Consider the following 18,795-nt stretch of genomic DNA (forward strand, 5'->3'; position numbering starts at 1 on the left):
GTAAATTTCTGGTGAGACTTTTTAAAAGTACAAATTACCTGAATTACAAGGCAATCTGTGAAACAAGTTCAGGAGTAGGCATTTAGAAGATAAATACTTTCTAAGAGTGAGAAACATAAGGAATGCTGCAAATATTCAGAAAAAGAAAATACTGTAATTTAGACAAAATATTTGCCAATGAAGCAAAGTAACTGTAATTGTACTTAAACATATCTGTTTGGATAAAAAGAAAATGAATTTCTATGGTCAGAAAAATAATGTCAGGAAACATGAAATGATGTTAATATCATAATTGTGAAAATACATAGAGAAAATGAAGACGGTCTATTTGAGAATGTTAAGATAAATAAGAATAGATAACACCCCTGCCTCATTGTTGACACAATGCTGCTTTCTTATACTAGAAACTCTTCATATACAATTAAATTATCTCTTGTTCTGGAGACAGCCACATTTACAATAAGAATGAAATTGATTATTCACACATACAAACACAAAATCATTCATCCTTTTCTTTATTCACTTGCTTTCCAAAACCTCTATTGTCAATACTCAAATCATTGTGACATTGATTGATATTGATAAGTACCCAGTTAGAGAAAGTTACAAAGAAAGATAGCATTTTAACAAGTTGTCTAAGAAATGGGCTTTTTTGTTTCTTATGCTGACAGTTGTATTTTAGCCCTGAATCCTGTGAGAATGTGCTGGTGTGGCCAATGAAATACAGTCTTTGTATCAATTTAATGTTGATACTTGATGAACTTGCTCAGAACACCATGAGGTAACTGTGCTTGTCACCTTCAGCTTCCATCCTCATTGATTCCAACAATTTGCTGTTAAATTTGAGGTTTATCCCACATCTTTTACTCAGAAGGAGCTTGATTTCATTTTTATGAAGTTGATCAAGATGTGGACATATAAGTTTCCAAAGAGTACAGTGTTGGCATATGATTCAAAGATGCAAAAACTGCATATCATGAATGTTCTGATACTGTTCAAAAGCTCTGTGAGTATGCTGTTTTGAAGAGGAAAATTATGAGGAACAACAAGATTCCAGAATTTATGTCATTCTTGCAGATGTCAGTTCTCAGAAGTGAGCTGCTATCTGAACAACTGTTAAACATTTGTTATACGTTTGGTCTACAATCATCAATTTACAACTGGCAGTATGTACCAAGAACTCTGTGGAGGACTTAGATTACCTCCTTCTGATGTAACTGTTGTGATATCAGAACTTAGTACCAAAATACATTTGTAGAAAGGTGAAAAATCTGTTGCATTTTCTTCATTTTGACTTTGCATTTGAGATTTTTAACAAAAAGAAGTGGGATCAGTTTTACAGTGAAGTATTAGGTATGTTATTATTTAATTTATTCACTTTTCCCTCAAATATGTGGAAGGAAACCTTCCTTTTTTGGGTCTGTTAGAGTGTGTTTATAAATTAAAATAAAAAATAACCTTTTTGGTTGTGTGAAAGAAAAGGGTGGGCAAGGTTGTGGAGACATTGAAACCCTCATACATTGTTGGTGAGAATAGAAAATTATTCACTCACTCTGAAAAAGTCTAGCAATTCCTCAAAAGGTTATATTTACATTTACCTCATAATTCAGTAATTGCCTTTCTAGGCATATATCCAAGAAAAATAAAAACATGTCCACTGAATTCATGCACATCAATGTTAATCAATGCTATTCATAATGGCCAAAAGTGGAAGAAAACCAATATCCATCAACTGATAAATGAATAAATAAAGTGTGTTTATAAATAGCATCTGATACCATTTGGCAATAAAAATGAAGTCCTTATTTACACTATTCTATGGATGGTCCTTTAAAAACATTAAACTAAATAAAAGAAGGCAGCCACAAAAGACCACATATTATATTGTTCCATTTACTTTTAAAAAGATCCTGAATAGGTGTATTTCCAGAGGCAGAAATTAGATTACTGGTTGCCCAGTGCAGGGTGGATGCAGAAATTTGGTGGGGAGATGAGAGCTAATACACAGGATTTTTTTGTTTTTTTAGGTAAAACTGATTGTTATGTTGGATGCACAAGTCTGTGAATTTATTAGGAAATAATTTTAAATAATAATTGATGAATCATATGGTATTTGAGTTATACTCCAACAAAGATTTACAAGATATTCATTGAACCACAATATTCAAAAATGCTATTTGCATTGTACAATCACTTCATCTCTTATTCTGTGTCAAGGGCCGTGCAGGACTCTCTCACTTGCCACTGTTCTTTACACTATTATAAAATAGGTTACATAAAACAGGGTACTTGCAAGGTCATTAATCTTAGGTGGATGACAGTGAATATAAACATAAAAGAAACATAAAACATCCTTGAGTAAATATGAAGTAATCGAACTTTGTTTGTCTCCTTGCCATCCATGTACTCAGGATGCTCCTATAATATATTTACTTTGGATTGGAGGAGTTATGTTTTAACTTGATTGATTTTTCTCTGTATATAAGTATGAGAAAGAAGCAGTGACTTGAAAAGAATGATCGCATTTCCCCAGGATGACTCTGAAATGGACTTCAGTTCTTCTGCTGATACATCTCAGTTGTTACTTTAGCTCTGGGAGTTGTGGAAAGGTGCTGGTGTGGGCCGCAGAATACAGCCATTGGATGAATATGAAGACAATCCTGAAAGAGCTTGTTCAGAGAGGTCATGAGGTGACTGTACTGGCATCCTCAGCTTCCATTCTTTTTGATCCCAATGATGCATCCACTCTTAAATTTGAAGTTTATCCTACATCTGTAACTAAAACTGAATTTGAGAATATCATCATGCAACAGGTTAAGAGATGGTCAGACATTCGAAAAGATAGCTTTTGGTTATATTTTTCACAAGAACAAGAAATCCTGTGGGAATTTCATGACATATTTAGAAACTTCTGTAAAGATGTAGTTTCAAATAAGAAACTTATGAAAAAACTACAAGAGTCAAGATTTGACATCGTTTTTGCAGATGCTGTTTTTCCCTGTGGTGAGCTGCTGGCTGAGCTATTTAACATACCCTTTGTGTACAGTCTCCGCTTTACACCTGGCTACACAATTGAAAGGCACAGTGGAGGACTGATTTTCCCTCCTTCCTACATACCTATTGTTATGTCAAAATTAAGTGATCAAATGACTTTCATGGAGAGGGTAAAAAATATGATCTATGTGCTTTATTTTGACTTTCGGTTCCAAATGTGTGATATGAAGAAGTGGGATCAGTTTTACAGTGAAGTTTTAGGTAAGAATTTGTTTAATCGGGAATGTGAAGATCTAACTTATTTGTGTCTTTGAAGCAGAGCTTGTATAAAGCCATAAAGTCAGGGGAGTGGAGTTTTTGGTAAGTGAATTTATGAAATGAAAATACAGGATGATCTATCAATCTCACAGATATTATAGAAAAGCTTAAATTATAGGGTCTGTTAAAACCCTGTGGCCATCACTCATACAGAACACCCCAGGAAATCATAAACCTATATATTAGTACACCTAAGACTTTAAGCAATTACACATCTGTTTTACTATATAATGTTTTAGATCTTAAAATCAGTAAAATCCATCAAGTAACATCTTACTGAATGCATAGATTTAGAATGAGTAATTACACATTTTTCTACAACTATCTATATAACTGCAGAAAGTTTTCCTTGTAAATCTCAGTTTTCTTATTTAGATATTGAAAGATATTCCCATGTTTCCAGAAGGTTTCCTTCACAGTAGAGAGAGATAATGTCTACATCTCAGATGCAAAAGTCAATAAGGGTAATTTGAAGTTTCTAATGTTTCTATACTCCCTAACTAAAGAATTGGAAAACATGCATTTAAAGTCCAATTATCTTGTTGAAGTGTGAAGGTTGTTATATCTATATAGTTTATTTGAAACTATGTCTCTTTATTTAAAAATATGAGACAGATTAAGGTTGAGTACAGATCTCTATTTCAATAATTTCTCAAAATTTCTAGCTATAATTTACAAATATATTTACTTAAATGATAATATTATTAAGATCTTAGCTCAAATCCAAATGAGTAGTTGGTACAAGGATTTCTGCCATACTCTCAAAATAGTCCAGAGTTCACTTGAAGAACCAAAGATAAAAGGATTAGCTTAAGGAGTTGTGTAAACTAGACTGTTAGAAAATTGGTTTTATGGGTACAGTAGAATTAATTGATTATGGAGCTCAAAGAGTTGTTTAAATATCTATATGCAACTACTGAAGCTTTAAAGAGAAAATAAATTGATGTTTAATTATCTATGACTTATTTTAATAATTGTGAGTATACTGACATGACATTAGAGATGTCGCTTAACTTCATAATTCTCCCACCACTTTGCCTTTCTTATAAATAAACATGGGCAAAATATATAATACATAAAAAATATATTATTCATATATATGTATATATTTTTCAAAGCACATAAACTTTACCTACATCTTTGCCTACATTGTTCTAACCCCTTTCGGAAAGTTATGTAAAGTAATTATCTTACATCATCCACTTTTTCTTTTCTTTATTCCTGTCAGGAAGACCCACTACCTTATTTGAGACAATGGGAAAAGCTGACATATGGCTTATGCGAAACTCCTGGAGTTTTCAATTTCCTCATCCATTCTTACCAAACGTTGATTTTGTTGGAGGACTCCACTGCAAACCTGCCAAACCCCTACCTAAGGTAAACATACTTTTGTTGGTTTTATTTTGTTGGCTTCGAAGTTTCAGTAGAAATGAGTCTATAGTTTTCATTCAAAATGTTTGACTTACACTGAAAGAAAGATGGGAAGTAGGTGGTGTAAAGCAGATACCAAATAGAAACTCATGTATATGTTAATACCATCACACGTATGTGAGTTTTATGCATATTACAAATAGAGAGGAATAGTAAGGAGACTTTGAAAATAGGGTTGATTAAAGTAAAGTCTTGATTATGCAACACCTAAGAAGGTATTGGTCATTCATTCAAAGAATACTTATAAAGGGATTAGCACAAAACACAAGTAAGTGCAGAAATTTCAGAGAAAAAAAATAGACACAGTTTCCGTCCCCACATACCTTACATTCTACTTTGAAATATAGAAAAGTAATTAATGAAAATGTTATAAAAAACTATTATCTCAAAGAAAAACCCAATGTCAAGAAAGCATCAGTGGAGATAATAGAAAGTATCCTGGAGTCACTGATTAGTAAGATGAGGGCTAAAAAATATGCGGGAATAGGTCAAAGAATGACGGGGAGAGGCAGACAAAAAGGGAAAGCAGATAAAGTGGTCAGGACAGTCCTCAAGTCCTCAGGTTTTGTTTTCAGGGAATGACTAAGAATCAGATGATACTAAGAGGTAAATTAGAGCCAGATACATATTAAGAGAGGAAATATTTATTAAGAATATTGAAAAACTACTAAAAAGAGTTAAGAAATAAATATATATGAAACGATTCTCTTTTTTAAGAAAAGCCTCCAAGATATTCAATGGATTAAATTACAGAAGGGCCACACTGTAATGAGCCAACCATTCAGGAAATTTTCCATGGATTCAGGTAACAGATGATGGAAAAGTGGACTAGAATGTTGATAGAAATCATTAGGCCCACATTTACAGAAATAGTGCCAACTTCATATTGTGTTGTGTGGAAAAAATATTAAAACAGACAAAACACTTAAAATGTCTCTGGCATATCGTCAGTGACTCAGAAATGTTATTAATTTTGCAATTATGGTTATTTTGTGATTGTTACTAATACTACTAACTACTTAACATGTGCAAGTCACTTGAGATATCATTCCTCATTTAAGAGAACCAGATTATTCAGCACATCAAGGTTATATTCTCTTGCAAAGTCATAGATGACAGATACCCTGTGGACTTGATTAAAATTAGACATATCAATTGTGACAGTAAGATGAGCTAGTTGAAATTCTAAAATTCTACCATAAGTAACAAGGATCTTCACCAGTATTCCAGCTTAAAACCCTTCCTCAACAATATAAATGTGTGCCTTAAATATGTGCAGACAAACCCAGGGTTCACTTGACTTTAATAAAGCATTTGAATCATTTCTGCATTGAGATCCCAGAATTTTACATTTTAGAGCATAAACATACCTATTAGAGCAGATGATGTATGCCTTATGACAAGCAACTCAGTAAAGCTTTCTGGATGAACTTGTCTCAACATCATAGGTGTCTGACAGAGAAGCACAGAGATAGTGAACAATGCATGCATAATAAAGATGAAATAATTTCTACCACTTGCATGTGAATAGTGCCCTTAGTTTCAATATGAAGAAACTTCTGTCAGCATATAAGATTATATTCTTTTTGAAGGAACACAAGAACCTCATATATTTTAAATTAATATCACATTTTAAGACATATATACAAAGTAAGCCTTCTTCAATGCATTATTACTCAACCTCTTAAAAGAACATTTTTGCTTACATAAAACTGAGATTTTATTCCATTGTTAAAACTCAGTATCTATGTTTAATGCAAATTGTATGGGCTTTATATAGTCACCTTCTCAAGAGACAAAAGCTGAAGTAAGACTAATGAAAAATCTATGTCACTCTACATTACTCTTGAAAGATTTCCCCATTCACATTAAGGGAAACTGACAGTGCAAATAGGAGGAGGAAGAGAGTAGGAGGTGTAAAAGGACAAGAAAAAAGGTTGACTAGTAGTACAATAGTGGTCATTACTAATACTAGGTCTTGTTATTAACTTGCAGAAAGCTTTGAATGCAAGTCAACGGTTGTGAAACCAGCTATTTAACTGTTTATTATGTAAAATAATTGCTAACCCAGGTTGCTTTCTTTTCAATTATATATTACATTCTCAGATAATTTCTATATATTTTAAGAGAATAAGACACTTCACAAAATGTATCAAGTGTTTTAAAAATGCATATTGTTATTAATTTTGTAATATATTCACATGAAATCATAAAAAAAAAATCAAGGTGTACCTATTAAACATTATGGGAAAATATTCACAAAATTAACATTAGAAGTAATCCAACATCTTATATGAAAGAATGATTAAAATGTATGTGCATACAATAGCATTAAAATAATTTTATCAATGAAATGTTCAATTACACCATCAGCCATAGTACAAATAAAGTGAGTTGGAAAATGATAAATATAACAAGATGGAAATTTTTGCAGGATAAAATGTATATACAATAAGATTAAAATTTTCTAAATAAGTGTCACATGTATACGTTGACCTATATAAATAGGACAAAATCCATAATAAAAAAATACATATTTTCTATAAATAATATCTCTAGGTAGAAATTTTAGAAAAATTATTTTTTAAAAAACTTTTCATACTTTTATACAATTTCTTACATTAATTTTGTATTATTTTTATAATATTATCACAAAAGGAGAAACAACCAGTCAATATCAGTGATGAATCTCTAAACAGAGATTAGATTCCTTCAACACCTGGTAGAAAAACAAGGCTCTGATATCAAGCCAGTGAGATGAAACACTGAAAACGAGTTACATTAAATGTGGCTACAGGTAACTGCAATCACACACAACACCTAGAAGCCCCAGGTATTACGTGGAATAGTAGTACAAGGACTCTCACATTAACGTAAGATTAAAAATCATATTTTAAGAAAACACTCTGCCATATGTGATGCACTGTTTACATTTAGACGTTTTTTTCTTTGTTTTGTTAAAAACCATTTGGAAAACTTTTACCCCAATAATTAAATCTGAAAATACTTAAATTTAAATATTGGTATACATTGGGGAACTCAAGTCAGAATAATTCTCAATCAATTGCAGCCAAGCACATCTTCACCAGGAGTGTAATGTGGTGTGCGTGAGCTACTCAAAAGAGAGACAAGATCTCCCCTGAAGAAAGGCCTGGTGGCCTCTCCTATTCTGGTGCCAGTGCTGCCTCTGAGACACAACAAAGTGATGATGAGAGTTCCTCACATGCAGATATAAATAGCACATCAATTTAACAGTGTGATTTCAGGGCAATAGGTGCTCCACCTAAACAAAAACCCAAAAGGTACAATTATTCAACAACTAACTATAAACTCTACAATTCCATATGATAAATGAGACTCCCAAGACTGATTCATAAAAATTCCAAATCACAATACTAGACTCAGGAATGTCAGTGATTCTTAACCACCAGCTTTTATTTTCATTTTTTATTTTTTGAAAAACTACTGGAAAACTCTGACAAACTTTAAGTGAAGCATAAAGCATTGTAGAGGAACATAAATGTAGATATAAAATTATCCCAACTGTGAATATCTTTTCCTCAGTGCTCATATTTAGGGAAGTAGACCACTAATGGCTTCAAACTAAAAGAATTCTACAGAAAACCTGCCTGAAATAAACACAAGTGATTTAGTAGAACAAAAACATAGGATTAAAGCCTAGTGGTGCCACTCTTCCAAGAACATATATTAGTAATTATAGTATTATAAGTGAAGGGTCTGGGTATATTTTTTAACATTGTCTCTCTGACTACAATGTAATAGCTCCATTTCTTTCCTCCATTACACACATGCAGACACATACATACATATACACACATATTTACACAAATATCCTTAACAGAGGCCAACTATCTCAAACATCTTCTTGCAAAGAAACTGAATGATTCAGTTAAAAAATATTATTAACTCCAATAATTCCTCAAAATACTGCATTTTCTCTCTTTAATATTTGGTACCAATTCTTTCAGTAGTGCCTGCTGTGGTGATACTCTTTTGTGATGAAACAATTTTTTTTTTCCACAGGAAATGGAGGAGTTTGTACAGAGCTCTGGAGAAAATGGTGTTGTGGTGTTTTCTCTGGGGTCAGTGATAAGTAACATGACAGCAGAAAGGGCCAATGTAATTGCAACAGCCCTTGCCAAGATCCCACAAAAGGTAAGATAAAGGGCCTTACTGGTGTGGAAAACTGCCGAAAGAGGCTGTTAATGTTTGTGATCTACATAGAAAGAATATTAAGAGTAGATTGAACTCTTTACAGCCAAATACATCCTTAAATATGCTTATGTAGCTTCCACCAACACAAGTAATAGTTGTGCCTCAGACTTAGTGGTTACATGTGGCCCTGGGGGAGTTACTACCCTTGGTATTCATGAGTGGCTCCTATTAGTATCAGTGGGAACTCAGTACTCCATAGGTATCCACAACAGGGAACTCGAGACTCATGGTTATTTTTAATTTCTGATATTAAGAGTCATACATACTGCTGAAATTAACTGAATATATTTCAGGTAAGTGAAAATGGTGCCTAATGTAGTCTTTAGAATGACTTTCAAGTGTTTTCAACTAAAAATATATATCCAGAACTGCATCTTTGTAGAAATACAAGGAAGACTTATGATCATTTTCTTCAAAGCTGTTTTGCTAATCTCAGCAGTATCCAATGAGTGAAGAAGATTTGACTTACTCTTGGGTCACCTCTATTACTTATTGTACTCTGGAAGCTCTTGGTGAATGTTTACAATTAAGGAATGTACTATTTCTGTTTGTACTTTAAGTCAAATGCTTATGTGAAATATGTGACAACAAATAGAGAACACTGCCTGAAGCAGGAAGATGAAAGAGAAAGGATGGAGATGGATCCTGACCTGAAGGTGGATCCTGTCCAGTATAAAATGTGGCCCCACAAGGACTCAGCACTAACTACCAGATTAACAACTCCTCCCAATGGAGGCAGCAGAAGGAAATGTAGGAAGGAGTCAAACAGAAGGAAGAGAGGCAGGGGAACAGGTTCAGATGTCCCCTCCATAGAACATAGTAGGAATATATTTTCTTCTGTATAGAGTAAACCAGCAACTTTTGTGTATTTGTGAATGACTTTTTAATTTCCTATCTGATAAAGCTTTCTTGTAATGACCTCTAACTTTTTGCTGAAACCTGAGTTACTTTAACACTGATGTAGCAAATAAAAGTTAAACACTGTAAATTATTGTTCACTTTATGAGGATTGCTTTGGAGTTTCAAAATTAGTAAATTAAAATAAGAATGTCTTGGCTATAGCAGAACATATTAATCACTGTTGTCAAAGCTTTGTAGCACGTTATCTAAGTGTTAATAATCAGTTGACCAAATTTAGCAAAGTACAATTTTGAGTTTATTCATTAGCTTTATTTTTATTCATGATACCAAAAGGTTCCTCATTTCTAGGCCAAAAAAAAATCCAAAATTAACAATAATGGTAATATTCTGAATTTGTGTCAAAAATTGTCGCTTGAAATTTTTCTGGGAAATAGTGCTTGATAATTTGTAATTCCAATGAAGTTATACATAAAATCTTGGCAGCATTTATTTAGTTCTTATAAGTAGCTTATTTTATAGACTTGCTATTTTGTCAATCAAAGGACAACAGGCTCTAATATAATAACCTACCGACAAGTAGATACATTTAAACTACTTCTCTTATTATTCAAAAACAAACGAATACATTACAATTAAATTTGGAGATGAAAACTAATATAAAATACATAAAACAAACATACAGGTCATTACTAAATAGTTACTGTTTTATTACACTAGAATTACAATACTCCATATAATTTTTTACACTTTGTTTAGAATATTTTTATTTTTTAAATTAAATTAATTTAACTTTTATTTTTAACTTTTAAGTTCAGGAGTACATGTGCAGGTTTTTTAGATAGGTAAACTTGTGTCATGGGGGTTTGTTGTACTGATTGTGTCATCACTCAGGTATTAAGACTAATATTCGTTTATTATTTTTCCTGATCCTCTCTTTCCTCCCACCCTCCACCCTCCAATACATCTCAGTGTATGTTGTTGCCATCTATGTGTCCACGTGTTCTCATCTTTTAGCTTCCACTCATAAGTGAGGACATGTCACATTTGGATTTCAATTCCTATGTTAGTTTCCTAAGGCTAACGGCCTCCAGCTCCATCCTTATCCCTGCAAAATACATATTTTTTTATGGTTGCATAATATTCCGTAGTGTATATATGCCATATTTTCTTTATTCATTCCATAATTGATGGTCATTTAGGTTGACTGCATGTCCTTGCTATTGTGAATAGTACTGCAACTAACATATATGCTCATGGATCTTTATAAAAGAACAAGTTATAGTCCTTTCGTTATATACCCAGTAATGGGATTGCTGGGTTTCATGGTATTTTTGCCTCTAGGTTTCTGAGGAATGGCCACACTGTCTTCCACAATGGTTGAACTAACTTACATTCCAACCAACAGAGTATAAGCATTCCTTTTCTATACAACCTCGCCAACATCATGATATTTTTTGAATTTTTAATAATGGCCATTCTGACTGGTGTGAGATGCTATCTCATTATGGTTTTGATTTGAATTTCTCTAATGATCTGTGATGTTATTTTTCTTCATATGATGGTTGGTCGCAGGTAGGTCTTCTTTTAAAAAGTGTAACAATTTTTTGAATATTTGAACTTTTCATTGATAGTCTTATTTTTCTATGGTACTGTTTTGGAAAATCATGGTTTCTTATATATCTAAATCATTATAAAAGTTAAGAAAATAAAATGTGAGTATTCTTTTTACATCAATCTTTGAGTAGATTTATTTACTAACATCCCTTGATCTCATTCCTACCCTTTTTACAGTTCTAACATTCTATAATTTTTGAGTTCCACTCATGGAATAAGATATTCTCTTTACTGTAACAGGTTCTGTGGAGATTTGACGGGAATAAACCAGATGCCTTAGGTCTCAATACTCGGCTGTACAAGTGGATACCCCAGAATGACCTTCTAGGTAACACTCTGGCGAACAAATACTGGATATATTAGTAACTGCACATTAGAGGGTTAATGAAACATGCTTATTGAATATTTGTTACAGGAAAACAAAAAAGAACTTCTTTGTATTTATTTTCCAGTCCTAGGGGAAAAGAATATGGTAGAATTGTTGGCATTTTATGATATATACTCACATTCTTTATGGTCAGAATCAGAGAGAATCTTTATTTCAGGTGCTATTATATCTCACAGAATTTTTCAATATCTTCCTGGGCTGTCTCTCCGTCTCCTGTTTCTACAACTTTACACCTGTTTTCTCCTCTCCTGCAGGATTATTTCAAATGCCAGTAAATATAATAGCTCTTCTATCACCAGTGACTCTGTATTTTCTGGAGAACTAAATTCCTAATCTTAATCTTAAAGTAATGACACATTTCATGATGAAGTGTGACCTGTCTTTCCTCAATCCTAGCACCACCACCAACCCACTGCCTGCTGCCTTGCATACCCCGCATATCACACTCTGTGACTGTACTTAAAATAAAACTTTTTCTTTTGTGCACATTTAAAAAATCTAGAATGCACTTTTCATTAGTCCAACTGAAAATCTTGTATTAAGTTTTGCAGTCTGAAGTCACACACACCACATAGCTTTCAGTTACATCTCCTAAACAAGTACGTGCTTTTTCATCTGAAGTCTGAAAAGTAATAGCAAATTAGTTCAATGTGTTATCTAGAAAACACTGTCACTTTCAGAGCCTTTCATTGTGCATCTCATTGTATTCCTATGAATAATTTTGCTAAAATTCATCCAATCCTAGGTCATCCAAAAACCAGAGCTTTTATAACTCATGGTGGAGCCAATGGCATCTATGAGGCAATCTACCATGGGATCCCTATGGTGGGCATTCCATTGTTTTGGGATCAACCTGATAACATTGCTCACATGAAGGCCAAGGGAGCAGCTGTTAGACTGGACTTCAACACAATGTCGAGTACAGACCTGCTGAATGCACTGAAGACAGTAATTAATGATCCTTTGTGAGTAGAACAATGTTTTTCACTAGGTGGTATTTGTAGACAGCTTCTCTTGTCAATAGTGAGCATGAGTTTCATCCTTTTTATAAGAGAGTAATCTTGAAAGAATTTAAATGATTTAACCAATCTGAAATCTGCTTTGTTTTTATCATCTGTTATTTAAAAATTGTGTTTGAATCCCATACATCTAATGAGTAACCAGTTAGTGAAGCAATTTTCTAAACAAAAATAATTTTAAAATGATATAGATAATATAAAAAATACATTTCTTAAAATTTTAACATAATGAATCCATAGAAGAAAGGAAGAATAAACTTGAAATAATATAATAAAATGTTTTAATTAAATATCTAAAATGACTCAGAATATAACTATTTTCTTGCTGAAAAATTAATTTTTATCATCATTATTTTAACAGACTTGAAAATGAGATTTAATTTCGATAGCTTAAAATCCACCTATTTATGCCATAAAATCCAAATATTTTTACTATGTTTACAGTCATTAAAGTATCACCATTATATAATTTTAGAACATTTTTATCAACACAAAAGAAACTGCAATGACACCAAAATCACTTCTCATAACTGCTTAGTCCTAGTCTAACACCAATTTGTTTTCTCTCTCTATAAGTTATTCTCTCTAGATATTTCATATAAATGGAATCATACAGTCTCAGGTGCTGTGTAAATGACATTTCACATAGCCTAATTTTTTGTTGTTTTCTTATGGTTTTTATTTTACTTCATATTGTTTTGTGTTATAATACTTCATTTCCTTTACACTTGTGTAATATTTTATAGTATGGATATGTCATAATTTAGTTGTTCATTTGTCAGTTCATTGGCCTTTTGATTGTTTCCAATTGTGGGTACTAGGAATATTGCTATGCTTGTTTTTGCATAAACATGTTTTACTTTCTTTTGAGTTGATACTATAAGTGGAATTGCTGCCTCATGTGAGAACTGTATGTTTATGAAGAACTGCTAAACTGTTTTCCAAAGTACTTGTTGCATTCATCACTACCATCAGCAGTACAACATGGTTCCAATTCCTCCACATTGTTGCCAGACCTCTTATTTTCTTTTTGTTACAACCTTCTTAGAGGGTTTAAAATGATCTCTCATCCTGGTCTTGGATTGCATTTTCATTACTGCTGAAGATGTTGAGAATCTTTATATGTGATTGTTGATCATTCATATATCTTCTTAGAAAACATGTCTATTCCAATGCTTGGAACATTTTTAACTTTTCTATTTGTCTTATTATTAAGTTTTAAGAACTATTTATATATTATGGTACAAATCAGATATATAATTTTTAAATATTTTGTCCCATTCTGGGTGCACTAACTTTTTACCTTTTGATGATGGTCTTTGAAGCACAAAAAATATAATTTTAAGTTAAATTTTTAATAATTGATTTTGTTCATGCCCCAAAGATAACAATGTGAAAAATTACTTGCAGAGTCCAGCTACCATCAATTCAGCATTTATAACTACTCTCAATAAAGTTTTTGTGTAAGGAGGGTATCATCTAAAGGAATACTTTAAAAATACTTTATCCCAAAGAAAATGGAAGGATAACGAATGATCAATGTACCTTTAAAGAAGATGGGAAATAATTGAAAAGAAACACAAACCAGCTTGGACAAATAGAAAAGAAACATAAAACAATGTGGTAGATTTAAATGTGATTATACAAATACTTTCACTCAATCTAAACAGCCTTTTAATAAAGGAGCAAATAATGAGTGAGGACATAAAACATTTGAAGAACACAATTAACAAATGGAGTCTTACAATCTAAAATGATATACACACATATATACATAAACAATACACATGTATGTATTGTATATATCAACTTGAAGACACATTTTCCTAGAGTACGTCAAATATTTAATCTTTCCTTGAAGTGATGTGTAGTGGGCAATAAATCAAGACTTATGAAATATGAAAGATTCAATATCGTGAAGACCATATGATCCAGCCATATTGGAAATAAAGGAGGTTAAAAATACGATTACTAAAATATCTTTAAATTTTGGAAATTAACAAAATACACTTCAAAAAAATTTAAAGTCAAGAAGTAAATCATAAGTTTGCATGCACTTTTATCTCAGCAATTCTACTCTCAATTATATACACAACAGATATACATAAATATATAAATCTTATGCTGTATAGCAGAGTGTTCGTGACAGAATTATCAACAGTGTCCAAAAATTGTTAGCAACCCAAATATCTATTCATCATAAAATGAAGACATAATCTGTGGTTTATCAATCAATGGAATACTACATAGTAATGGAATTACCCAAGAACTGCTACATTAAAGAAAAAGACACTTTTGAGTACATATTATGTAATTCAATTACATAAACAAGCAAAACTAATGTTGTTATTTGAAGTCAGGCTAATCCTTAGTTGGAGGACAAAAGTAGTCGCTAAATGGTTCAGAAAAAGAGAATTATTGTAGGCAGGTTGTGATAGCTTATACCAGGACCTGAACAGTAGGTAAATTGGTATCTTCACCTCAAGATAATGTTCAAGATGATCTTCCATTTTTGAACTATTCACTTAGTGTATGTATATTTATCTTTTGTGTTTTATATTTAAATGTATATTTTATGAGATATATAAATCATTTACAAAATTCTAGGAATCAAATAGAAAATAAGCACAGAAAACAGAGAAAATCCTGGAGGCTCCATCATTGTCCAGTAAAAGCCTCTCTTAGAGGTAACACTTAGAGCCACAAAAAGGGACAGACACATGCCTTGGGTTGTAGCAAGAAAGAATACTCCAAGAGCAGGAGAGAAGGGACAAAACGTGTAAAGTTCTAAGATGAGAACACCTTTGGAAGCTTAAAGAAAATTAGAAGGCCAATCTAGAAGACAGTGTGCAGAGGAAAAGTGTTAGAAAAAAGCTTGCCAGTGTCTTACGATGTAGGGTTCTGTAGACCAAATAACAGAGTTGAATTTTATGATTAAAATAATGAGAAGCCAGCCAAAAATCTTAATCAGAAGAGTGCCATAGTCTGACATTAGTTTCAAAAAATCATTCTGGCTACAGGGTGGGAAACAGTAGGAGACAAAAGAGTAATGTAGAAGAAAAGTGATGAGCTATGAGGGTATGTCACTCACCCTGATAAAATTCCTTTTTAGGAACTTACAGATGACAATTCTCACATTGCATTTTCATAGTCTTTCTTACAGCACTTAAAATGGCTCATGATGTTGAGCATGTACTCATACGCCTGTTTGAGAACTAAGAATGTAATTGGATTGTTCATAATACAAAGAATAAATGCTTAAAGGATGAATATCCCTTTTTTCATGATGTGATTATTTCACATTGTATCAAAACATCTCATGTACCCCATAAATATATACACTTAATATGGACCCACAAAAACTTAACATTAAACAATTAAAAACCAATTAAAAGGCCTTATATTTTCTCCGCTTGAAAAAAATTAACTTTCTCACCTGACCTTCCATTTCTGCTTTAAAAATGTTTGTCAATGAGAAAAGTCCAATTTAAAAGCCAAACTATCTATGATAACTCAAATTAAAATACACAAATTCTCTGTCAATTCTTTGACATTTATTTTGAATTATTTGATGCTTTAAAAGCCTTTCATAGACTTGATATGTACAGGCAAATTAACTTACTTTCAGTGTTGGTATCTTTATTTTTATCCTTCAGATATAAAGAGAATATTATGAAATTATCAAGAATTCAACATGATCAACCAGTAAAGCCCCTGGATCGAGCAGTCTTCTGGATTGAATTTGTCATGCGCCACAAAGGAGCCAAACACCTTCGAGTTGCAGCCCGTGACCTCACCTGGTTCCAGTACCACTCTTTGGATGTGATTGGGTTTCTCCTGGCTTGTGTGGCAACTGTGATATTTATCATCACAAAGTGTTGTCTGTTTTGTTTCTGGAGGTTTGCTAGAAAAGGGAAGAAGGGAAAAAGAGATTAGTTATGTCTGACATTTGAAGCTGGAAAACCAGATAGATAGGACAACTTCAGTTTATTCCAGCAAGAAAGAAAAGATTGTTATGCAAGATTTCTTTCTTCCTGTGACAAAAAAAAAAAAAAAAATTTTCAAATCTACCTTGTCAAGTAAAAATTTGTTTTTCAGAGATTTACCACCCAGGTAATGGTTAGAAATATTTTGTGGCAATGAAGAAAATACTAGGGAAATTAAAAAATAATATAAAGCCATTTGAGCTCATATTGAAATTTGTTGCACTTATATTGAGATTTGTTGTTTGAATTCACAAGTTACATGAAAAAATTTACTCAGCTTAACTATATTTCACACATTTTACATAAACACAAGAACATTAAGAAGTCTACTGACAGTATCAGTAGTCACATCCTCAGAATAATTTGGCTTCATTTTGAACAGGATTCTGTTGTTTTAACTGTTGCTAAAGAAACTATTATATAGTTAAATTGTATAAAAAGTCTGTCTCTTCCTTTTGATATTTTGAGATAAGTAGTATTCCTTTACTTTTACACTGCATGCAGCTTCATTGTCACATTTTTTGCTAAAATTGATGGCCAAATGTTTACTGTTTTAAGAGCTCATGTCATTTCTCAGTGGAAATTATGTGGAATTAGAAATATAGCCACTCTTACCTGCTTCCCACTGTAAAATTGAACTGTTTTGCCACATGTTTGGTTTCATGAGCAAATTCTATTTTTTCCAGATATGTAAAAATATTTGTCTGGTTGATTTTATTCTGATATTTTTAATTACTTCAATAGTTATTTGGGAACAGGTGGTATTTGATTAGATGCATACTTTTTTTAGTGGTAATTTCTGACGTTTTGTTGCACATATCAAGTGAAAAGTGTACCTTGCACTGAATGTATAGTCTTGTATCTCTCACCCCCTCCCGGTCTCCCATCTGAATCCTTAGATCCCATTACATCATCCTTATGCCTTTGCATCCTAATAGCTTAGATCCGACTTAGAAGTGACAATTGACGATGTTCAGTTTTCTATTCCTGAATTTCTTCACTTAGAATAATGCTCTCCCACTTCATGTAAGTTGCTATTAATGCCATTAGTTTGTTTCTTTTTACACCTTAGTAGTATTCCATGGTGTATATATATACGTAGTATGTATATGCATGTGTATATATGTGTGTGTGTGTGTGTGTGTGTGTGTGTGTGTGTGTGTATCAGGGGAACCCACGTTCAATATTTCAATGTAGGTTCTTTCCATTTTCCATAAGTGTTGGCCAGCTGAGAAATAGAGAAAGAGTATAAAGAGAGGAATTTTACAGCTGGGCTACCGGGGGTGACATTACCTATTGTTAGGACCGTGATGCCCAGCATAGCCTCAAACTAGCAAGTTTTCTATTAAGAGTTTCAAAAGGTGGGGTGGGGGAGTGTAAGAACAGGGAGTAGGTACAAAGATCACATGCTTCAAAGGGCAAAAGGCAGAACAAAGATCACATGCTTCTGAGGGAACAGGACAAAGGGCAAAGCAGAACTACTGATAAGGGTCTATATTCAGTGGTGCACATATTGATAAACATCTTAAACAACAGAAAACAGGGTTCGAGAGCAGAGAACTAGTCTGACCACAAATTTACCAGGGTGGAGATTTTCCCCACCCTAATAAGCCTGAGGGTACTGCAGGAGACCAGGGCATACCTCAGTCCTTATCTCAACCACATAAGACAGACATTCCCACAGTGGCTGTTTATAGACCTCCCCCCAGGAATGCATTCCTTTCCCAGAGTACTAATATTAATATTTCTTGCTAGGCTAAGAATTTAGCGATATCTTCCCTACTTGCACGTCCATTTATAGGCTCTCTGAAAGAAGGAAAATATGGCTGTTTTTGTGTGATCCCACAGGCAGTCACACCTTACGGTTGTCTTCCCTTGTTCCCTCAAAATTGCTGTTATTCGGTTCTTTTTCAAGGTGCACTGATTTCATATTGTTCAAACACACATG

The 18,795-nt window shown here is 32.9% G+C and overlaps 1 protein-coding gene and 1 long non-coding RNA gene across 6 annotated transcripts in view; one reads left to right on the plus strand and one right to left on the minus strand.

The window, feature by feature from the left end:
* Positions 1-499: 499 nt before the first annotated feature.
* The window catches only part of LOC130540466 (uncharacterized), a 34,658-nt gene continuing 16,362 nt past the window's right edge, over positions 500-18,795 (minus strand). Inside the window, exons 3-6 of the long non-coding RNA XR_008955494.2 lie at positions 16,659-16,765; positions 15,953-16,065; positions 6,114-6,195; positions 500-2,784 (exon numbers count right to left, since the gene is read on the minus strand). This is a non-coding gene — a long non-coding RNA (uncharacterized LOC130540466). The remainder of the gene's footprint in view (positions 2,785-6,113; positions 6,196-15,952; positions 16,066-16,658; positions 16,766-18,795) is intronic.
* Positions 2,509-17,281, plus strand: LOC100977043 (UDP-glucuronosyltransferase 2B11). Of its 5 annotated transcripts, XM_055111465.2 has the most exons (7): positions 2,535-2,850; positions 3,202-3,255; positions 4,541-4,689; positions 8,788-8,919; positions 11,695-11,782; positions 12,588-12,807; positions 16,518-17,012. In XM_055111465.2, the coding sequence occupies exons 1-7, from the start codon at positions 2,535-2,537 to the stop codon at positions 16,795-16,797; spliced, it is 1,239 nt and encodes a 412-aa protein (XP_054967440.2). In that variant the 3' UTR covers positions 16,798-17,012. The 5 variants fall into 5 exon arrangements, with proteins under 5 accessions (XP_008970588.3, XP_057158073.2, XP_054967440.2 ...); XM_008972340.6 differs by having other exon boundaries at positions 2,509-3,255; positions 16,518-17,281; XM_034958701.3 differs by lacking the exon at positions 3,202-3,255 and having other exon boundaries at positions 2,535-3,003.

The sequence above is a fragment of the Pan paniscus genome, chromosome 3 (genome assembly GCF_029289425.2).
Source record: "Pan paniscus chromosome 3, NHGRI_mPanPan1-v2.0_pri, whole genome shotgun sequence".
Lineage (NCBI taxonomy): Eukaryota > Metazoa > Chordata > Mammalia > Primates > Hominidae > Pan > Pan paniscus.